At 40.6% G+C, this 9,487-nt stretch overlaps 1 protein-coding gene across 1 annotated transcript in view; it reads left to right on the forward strand.

Moving 5' to 3' along the window:
* Positions 1–9,487, forward strand: part of NPSR1 (neuropeptide S receptor 1) — a 122,018-nt gene that overhangs the window by 73,543 nt on the left and 38,988 nt on the right. Inside the window, exons 3-5 of the mRNA XM_025200586.1 lie at positions 37–140; positions 1,143–1,236; positions 8,763–8,964. Of these exons, the coding sequence (XP_025056371.1) occupies positions 37–140; positions 1,143–1,236; positions 8,763–8,964 (400 nt within the window). The remainder of the gene's footprint in view (positions 1–36; positions 141–1,142; positions 1,237–8,762; positions 8,965–9,487) is intronic.

The following is a 9,487-nucleotide window of genomic DNA, read 5'->3' on the forward strand; positions in this document are numbered from 1 at the left end:
CTCTATTGATGTATCTTAATTTATATTTTCTTGTAGATTCTTTCACAGGACTGATAAACATAATGACTGATATTATCTGGCGCTTCACTGGCGATTTCATGGCCCCTGATTTTGTTTGCCGAGTCATTCGCTATTTGCAGGTACAGAAACTATTCAATATCTAATATACGTATACACCAAAACTCAGATAAGAGCTCACAGTTTTGTAACCTCATGCGTGGCAATAGCAGTTCCTCATTAAATTGCTATTTAGGACAAAAACACTCCATTTAAGAGCAATTTATATTCAGGAAATATTTTCAAAGGCAAAAAATGGCAATAAGCCTGCTAATTCCCATTAATGTTCACTGAGAATTAGGTATCTAACATTTGTGCTTTTGAAAAATCCTTTTATGCCTTTTTCCTCTTCCAAAAAATCGGTTGTGTCTTCTTTCTAAACATAGAAGGCCAGAATTTGATTTCACAATACGTGGAGTAAAGTGAATGTAACCTCACAGAACTCATTTAGTTACTTCATGTTCATATCATTGTAACTGGGAGCTAAATTTGGTCTTGCTATTTGAAAATAATGAGTCATGATTCAAAATACTTGTGAATGTGTGTAACAGACTCAAAATAATAATACTTTTATGCAGTACTTGATTCACTCTTGAGATTTGATATTGAAGGTGTTTCATAAAACTGCTGTTTTAAACCTTGGATGCCTATATTATAGTTAAAGGGCCAAGCCAATCACAACCAACTCTGAAACTGCCAAGCTCCCCACATACTATCGGGTAGGGAAAATCGTAACTGAGCTATGAGGATACACATTCTCATTTGGTACTGTGTTCAGGTTCATTTAACTAAAGGCAATGAACACCACGGACAGGCATATCATAGCATGACATACCAAATGAAATCTTTGGCTGCCTTAGGGACAGGTTCTACCTCAGTTACATTCAATAGAACCTTATTGAGAAAGTAGACCCACTGATTGATTTCAGTGTAGCTACTTGTGGAATAAGGTACAATATGAACAGTAGCAAACTCTTGCCATAAGTATTGGTAAGCAAATAGTTTGGTTTTCAAATGTCACATATTGAGACTATCATGGTTTAAAGGGCTTTCTAGAAAAATGCTATTTTCTCTTATTTCTTCAGGTTGTCCTTCTCTATGCTTCTACTTACGTCCTGGTATCACTTAGCATAGACCGATACCATGCCATAGTTTATCCAATGAAGTTCTTGCAAGGAGGTAGGAGAATTTTTGTACCTCACTATTGTTAGAAATGATGATGTTTTAACAGCTTTATTTCACTGAACAAATTTTTAGTGACAGGAGCAGTCTTGTTGCTATTGATCCTTTAATAATGTTAAATTAATGTTATTAAAGTGGGGAAATAAAGTCCAATCATAAGCACTGGGTGAGATTCACCAGTATGTCACTGCATGAAATCATTTGGGTAAAGGAGTTGGGAATTTAACTATTTTTAAAGTGACCATTCAAAGTGGTGATGATAAAGCTTTTTAAGTTCACTTATTATATTACTATCAGTATGATAAAGTGTGCTGGCTGCTTTACAATGCAAACAGAAAGATGCAACTTTACAATGCAAACAGAAAGATGCAATTCCATTTTGAAGGAGCTTATAGCCTAATGCTACCCATGATGTACTGGGGTCGGTAAATCCAGAGATGATGTTCTGAGGAAAACAAGAATTACCCCAATTGTTGCTGTCTAGAAAATATACTCTAGTAAAACATAAATTATTACCCACATTACAGGAACAATGAAACTCTACAGTCTCAGTTTAATAGCCCCCTTTTGGCCTTAACATCCTTTAATCAATCAGAACAAGTAGCTCTGTATTTAAGGCATGTGCATCAGTATGTGTAGTTTTTGGTAACATTTCCCATAATTAGGCCAACATTTCCAGAACTGAGTGACTAAAATGAAACTTTTCCTTTCAAAAATGCCAAGCAGTTCCCACTGATGTCAGAGTATGCTCACAAGACATTCAAAATTCTGACCGTGGATTTAGGTGCTTAATATGAAGAAGATTAATTTTGCCACTGTAGGTTCTTCATGTGTAAAATAAGAAAAATAGCTCTTATTCCATTACCTCTAGGGAAGAGGTTTTTAATAGTGAGGAACCAATTTAATTAATCTTTGTAAGGCACTTTGAAGACATGAAAAGCCCTACCAGTGCTTCATAGTATTATAGAAAATTTTGTTAAGGTTAAAGAATTAATCCCACATCATAAATTTCCTTGCACAAGGAGGGAGGAGTCTTTTGTGTCATACAAATGCACCCCTGACAGGCTCAATCAAATTATCTCTTCTTTTGTGTAATATCTCAAACGCCAAGAGCTACAGAATAATTTATTACATTAAAATGTAAAAAAGAATGCTGAAAAACTATTTGGTTTATTAGCTACTGAGGCCCATGTTTTTCATGCTGCCTCACTAAAGTAACTGGTAAAGACAAAACAGGCAAACAAAAAACCTAAAAGAGAGAAGAAAATAAAAACGAAAGATTTATTAGAAAGAAATTGCTACCCCCTGACCTGTTTGGCAATGCCGGGAGCCAGGTTTAACTTGAACTAATTCCTCAGATCTCTGTCAAGTAGCAAACTCTAATGATCTTTTTTAAAGAGAGAAAAACAAAAACACCAGCCTTGTCCAACTGCATGGCTAATTGAAAATTCCCATAGGCATCACTTTGGAATAGGGTGGCCATCATAGAGGACATTCCGGTTTTCTGCTACTCTGTCCTCTGTCCGCTATTGATACGAAACCAGATGCCTTTATGTCCTCTCTTTTTCTCTTCCAGAAGAAGAGAAGAAGAGAGGACATAAAGGTGTCCGGTTTCCACCCCACTTTGGAATGTGATAGGAAACCTTGACCAAAGGAAGGCCAAATTCCACTTTAACCTGACAATGTTAAATTTTTACTTAATATCTGCAGTGGAGGGACACTGCCATTTCCCACTTATTTACACATGCTTCAGAAGGAAAGTGGATAGAGCTGATCATCTAACAGAATGAAATAGTAATTTTCATATACATAATAATAAAAATGATTGCACATATCCCTATTAACCCTTTGCACACAGGTGTAATTACCCAAGGTTTCATCAATGCAGCCTCTGTGCCTCAGCTTCCCTCCATAGGATAGTGAAGCTTACTTTCCTTTGTAAAGGACTTCAAGATCTAGTGATAGCAAAAAGATTATCGTTACTAAATACAGCTGTGCAAATAATTCAATATTTCTATTGGTAGCTGAAATAAAAATGGTAGGAAGTGTCTGCTTCCCCAAAGCAAAATGTTCTGCTTTATTTTCATGTCAAAACGAAAAACAAATTCATTTTAAATTAAATTAAAATGTTCATTAACTTAATACAAAACATTTTTTCATGGGGGAGGGGAATGTGATTTATTTCTTTTTTTAATCAGATCAATTTAGTCCTGATAGTTACCTTTGATAGTTCAATTAACTATTTTATATTCATTTTGCACAGGCACAAGTGACTATAGAAAGACCAAAGCAATAGTAAATCCTGTACCCTAATATCTGCTCTTTGTTTTCTATAGACTTCTAATTTAATAATCAAACTAATTATAAATAATAAAACATATAATAAAAAATAGATTACTGAAGCATTTTTTTATAATGTAAGGTCTTTACCAACATTGCATAATTGATCCTCACAACAGCTTAGGTAAATCACATTCTCTTAGTTTATTGACAGAGACTGTGAAGCAGAGAAGTCAGTGAAATGAACAAATCCATAAAGAGAGACAGTAGCAGAATTAGGATGGGGATGTATGGGTAGGCAGTTCCCAATTGATGCTTAATGGGTGTGTCTACACAGGATGCTTTGCTGCACGGTGGGCATAGCTACACGAGACATTTGAGAGACACTTTACTGTGCAGCAGAGCTAATTACTGCACAGTAAGCATCCATGTCTACACGTGCAGATGCTTACTGTGCAGTAATTGGCTCTAATCATGAGTAAATTTGCCACCTGAAAATGCAAGTAGAAAATGTATTTGAGATTAGTAATTGCAAACTAGTGTATGTGTAGACACTTGACTGGGAGCAAATGTGTTTCTGGTCAGCCAGGCTGGGGGCAGGAGATTTCTCCCTGCCCCCAGGAGCTGCCTGCTGCTGAGGTAGGCTTCACCACTAAAGCCTGGGTGGGGACAATGTCCTCTGCCCTGGCAGCAGGGAGCTCTCAGCCTCCACTCCACTCTGTGATTGTGGGGCCGGGGCTGGGAGATCCTTATCTCTCAGCTTGAGTCCATGGTCATTGGGCCAAGGCTGGGAAATCCGTATCTCCCAGCCTGAGCCCCACAGTCATGGGACCTGGGCTGGGAAATCCTTATCTCCCAGTGCCAGCTCCATGGTCATGGGGCCCACGCTGGGGAATTCCTATCTCTCAGCCTAAGCTCTGCAGTTGCATGATCCGAACTGGGAGATCCTTCTCTCCCAGCACCAGCTCTGCAGTCATAGGGCCAGTGCTGAGAGAGAAAAGATTCTTCTCTTCCAGTGCCAGCTTAACAGTTGTGAAGCTGGCATTGAGAGAGAAGGATTTCCCAGCCTGGGTCTGGCAACTGCGGGGCTTGAGCTGGGAGATACGGATCTCCCAGCGCTGGCCCCACAACCATGGAGCTGGTGCTGGGAGACAAGGATCTCCCAGCCCCCACCACATGACCATGGAGTGGGGACCAGGAGCTGTCTGTTTCCAGGGCAGAGGGACATTGTCCTGGCCTGGGATTTGATGGCAGAATGCATCCTGGCAGGAGGCAGCTCCCAGGGTGAGGAACAGGTGTCTCCTGATCCCTGGGGTAGCACCCAGTGGGAGCCTAGAGCTCCTCCTGGCTGCTGCAGGGGCTGGTTGCAGGGCAGCAGGGAATGGGAGCAATCTGCTGCCAGGAGCAGCAAATCTGCTCTTGCATCCCTGCACATGTAGGCATGTGCCCAGGAGTTTTTATTCTCTAGTAGTTTATTTGAGTAGTTTACTTGAGAATAAACTACTCCCAGATTAAATGCATGTGTAGATGTGCCCAGGAAAGTGTCATTGTCTACATATGCACAACGTTTATTGTATGCTAAATTAGTGTACTGTGCAGCTAGCTACTGCCTGTAAATTAACTGTGCAGTAGATATTGTGCAGTAGCACATGGTTAGATGCTGACTTGGAGCAAAATTTCTTCTTGGTCAGCCCCAACACCAGCGGGCCACAGGATATGGGGAATTTCCCTGGTCCTTGCACTGCTCAGCTCCCACAGGAGCCTAGCAGCACTAGGATTTGGAAACTTTCTGCTTCCCCATGCAGCCAGGGGCTGGTTGGAAGCTGTTCCACTTCTTGGGTAGCTTAACTTCCTGGCCAGTCCCAGGCTGGGTGGGTATTTTCCCATGCAGCTGGGTGCTGGGCAGGAGCTGTACCATTTCTGGGGCAGCTCCTGGCCAGCCCTGGGTTTCTCAGGGAAATCTCTGCCCAGCCACAGGGTGACCTGGAGCTGCCCCAGAAGCAGGGTAACTCCTGGTCAGGCCCCAGTTGCTTAGAGAAATCTCTGTCCAGCCAGCCACAGACTGCTCAAGGGAATTGATGTGCATCTCAGAGCTGGCTGGCAGCTGCTCCACAACTGGGACAGCTCCCAGCCAGCCCTGGGCTGCTCAGGGAAATCCCCACCCAGCTGCCAGCTGGCTGGGACCTGCCCCAGAAGCAGAACAGCTCTTGAACAATCCCCAGCTGCATGGGGAAGCCTTCTTGGGCATGGAGTTTGTTTCCATATGCACAGGGCTGGGAGAGCTCTGCAATGGCAGCTGTCTCCCAGCCCTTTGCACATCAGGATCCCTCCAGGTGTGCATGGGGCCAAGAGATAGGTACCACTGCAGCTGCCAGAGTGGTTCTGGCCTCATGCACATCAGAAGCTCTTCCTGGCTGCTGCAGGGGGCTAGAGCAGGGTAGGAACAGCCAAGGTTTGAATTATGGGGGAACTTGGGGGGGGCCAACCCCCCCATAAGAGACAAGAGCCCCCCCATAAGAGAAGAGAACACCCCTGCGGGCCGGTCAGCCCCTGCCTGCCCTGAGCCTTCTAAACAGCCCAGGTGGTGGTGTCAGCAGCGGCTCCTTCTGGCTGCCACTCCCATAGACTCCCCCAAGAGCTGAAGTGTAATTCAAACCCTAGGAGTAGCCCTGTACCAAGCTGCCCCAGTTGTACCCCAGCACAGGGAGCATGTGTAGACGTGCTCCCAGGGAAGGCTTACTGTATTTTGCTGCACAATAAGCCTTTATAACATCAATAGCACATGTAGTACATGCCCAATGTGAACTAAATGCTATTTGTGGCCATCATATAGAGTAAAGGCTCTCAATTTAAACTAGCGTCATTTTTTTTGAGTTAGTTGATTAAAATGTCATGTTCAGAGACTGATGTTATAGGATTTTGTTTATCCCTTATAACAATATTACTTATCAGGTAGCTAAACAAAAGTAGCCACAAAGTAACTCACTAACTAAACCAAAAAAGTTTGAGCCTCCCTTCAAACCATACCTCAGAGAAACACTTCATAAACAAGCCCTGCATTTTGCAGCAAAAGGGCACAAATTCAGGATGTGTTGAAGCAATGGACAGGGAGAGAAAATTCCAGAGTATCGTAGTAGAAAACTTCCTTAATGGATCAAAAAAGTGGTGATCCAAAATGTTTGGAACTTTGCTTTAAACTTTTAATTACAAGACCTTAAAATGGAAAAAAAAATGAGGGAAACATCATGATTCCCCCTGAGTGGAATTCCTCACCCTACATCTGACATTCCTTATGTTCTGATGCACTCCAGATCATGAGTGGTCCCATTAATTTCTGTGGACCTACCTGAGAAGCAAAATATTATTCATAGAAAATAAGCATAACAAAACTGGCCATAAATAATTAAATATTATGACAATTTTCTGGGTGGATATAAGGCACAATAATGTTAAAGGCTTAAACAAGGACAATGAGGAGTTCTTTGCTAGAGGCAGGATTATGTACATCCTATTCCCAGCTCATTGATCTAACAAACATTGTAACAATAAATGATTTGGGAGTTTGCCCAGGTGTCCCAAAATGTGGTGGGGATTTTCCAAAATGAACATTTTTAATTTATTTGGGGAAATGAGAATAAAAGTGTTTGAGGTGAAATTCAATGTTTAACTGGAGAGGTTTTAACTTTTGAAGGTCAAATTCATTCGATTTATAAGCAAAGCATATTCAAAATAAAACATTTCGGAATTTCAGAATATTTTTTCTCTTTTTTGGCCAAAACAATTCAACAAATTAATTTAAGTTTGGGTGGCCTGAATTTGCATTTTTGTCAGCAAACAAGAAAAATTTTTCAGCCCAAGTATTCACCCAAGTCTAATTATAACCACTAGGCAACTTTCCCATATTGTGTACAAATGTATAGCCCTTACAATGAGCAGTGGAAAAGAACTTGCAGGTCATCTTATCCATTCTTCTGTTTCAAGTGTGTTTCTAGAGTATATTTTCCTGCAAATCAACTATTGTAATTTCAAATATTTCAAATGCGTCTGCACTTCATGGTCTACAAGAGCTCTCTATAGAAAATATTTCATGAGACTTGCAGTTTGCCTTCTGCTAATGTAATCTGTTGCCCCTTTGTGCTGTTTTCCACCATTCATTTCCCTACATGATATTAATGCCACTATTTTAACCCCCATGTTTTACCTGACTGTTATGGAATTTCTCTGAGGACTTTAAATAAAAAAGCTTCTCCTACACTGAACAAAAGAAGCTTTTAAAAATTATAAGGATAAATATTACAGCTGATATTTTATAAAGCATAAAATTACCTTTTGAACACTGCTCTTATCTACTTTTATATTGCTCTTTGGAAAGGATTGAGTTTTAAGTAGTATAGATGTGCACATTTTAAAGTGATTTCAAGGACAATATCTAGGTGTATAGAATCACACGCACTCAGCAGCATATTTGTATGCGAGTATGAGTGAGATCTTCAACAGCTATGAATCAGTGCTGCTCTATTTACTAGCTGTTCTATTCTCTCCTAAAATACATTTTGATATCTGTTTCTTGCCAAAGCCCAAAACGATTTTCATTAAAAACATGTAGGTGTGTTGAACCCGAGTAGTTTTGCAGAAAGGCCTCTTTTTTTTAGTGAACTTCTGACGTAATACAAACAGGTTCACTTCAGCACACTTCCTAGTTTCCTGCTAATTTTTATGGTGGGTTACTGGGGAGCCTGGTTTCCAGGGTTAAGTGTCCTCTCAGCTATCTTGTCTCACTTGCAGCATGGAGGCTTCTTTTATTCTGTTACTAACATGCTATTGTTTCAACCCTGTCTTTGATACAGCTGTATGAGTGGGCACTGCTGGAGAGGTACTTGCCCAGGTAATTGCCCGGATCACCTTGGTTGGAGGTGGCTACTTTGTCTAACTGGAATCTATGAGCTCTCATATTTCTCAGTTGTTGCACCTGCCCTATATCTTTAGTCATAGTACTTCTAATTCAGCTAACTTCTATTACCCTAAAATAGCAAGGTCAGTATCATAAAGCAACTGGTTTAGATCCTAAAAACTAAGCTTCCTTCCATTGCAGTGGCAATAGATTGCAGGAAAGAATCCCAGTTTCCCCAGCCCAAGGCCTTTTCTTCCATGCATGCCTATGAATTGATGAGACTCTCCAAAGAAACAACCTAGAAATGCCAACACATCTGTACTAACAAAGTTTGTTTGAATTTGTTGAACAGAAAGGCAGGCAAAAATTCTTATTGTGGTGGCCTGGAGCCTCTCTTTCCTGTTTTCGATTCCGACTCTGATTATATTTGGGAAGCGGCAACTATCTAACGGAGAAGTGCAGTGCTGGGCCCTGTGGCCAGATGACTCCTATTGGATACCTTACATGACAGTGGTTGCGTTTCTGGTATATTTCATTCCTTTGATTATCATCAGGTAAGAGTCCTGGAGGATAACAATACCTGATGGGTACTTTGGTAGTAAAAACTTGTCGTTGTCAGGTGCTCAGTCACTTCAGTCTTTTAATTTACTACCCATTCATAAAGTTTAAGATAAAAGCTGCTTTGATATAAATTGGTACAGAGTAAAACTCTGTATTTCTTCAGTTTATTCATTTGTCTCATATACAGAGCAGACCAATTATACCTGGTGATTTCCATGCAGTTTTAATAGTAAAAAGTGTTAATCTGAACAAGAATAGAATCCACAAGTGGATGTCTCTCCAAAGTGCAGACTTCACAGACCTCATTATACCATACTGTCACTCATTTGACATTTCATTAAAAAAACCCTCACACTTAATAAAAGAACAGAAACTTCATTTACTCGAATTACATTAATGTGAACTTGATGCCACCTGAGTTCTCAAGCTTCAGCATATTAACAAACTGGTTCTTAGCAGCAATCAGGAAGTCATTTTACTTGATGGTACTATACAACTAGGTGCATAATAGGGAAA

Source organism: Alligator sinensis, unplaced genomic scaffold (genome assembly GCF_000455745.1).
Source record: "Alligator sinensis unplaced genomic scaffold, ASM45574v1 scaffold86_1, whole genome shotgun sequence".
Lineage (NCBI taxonomy): Eukaryota > Metazoa > Chordata > Crocodylia > Alligatoridae > Alligator > Alligator sinensis.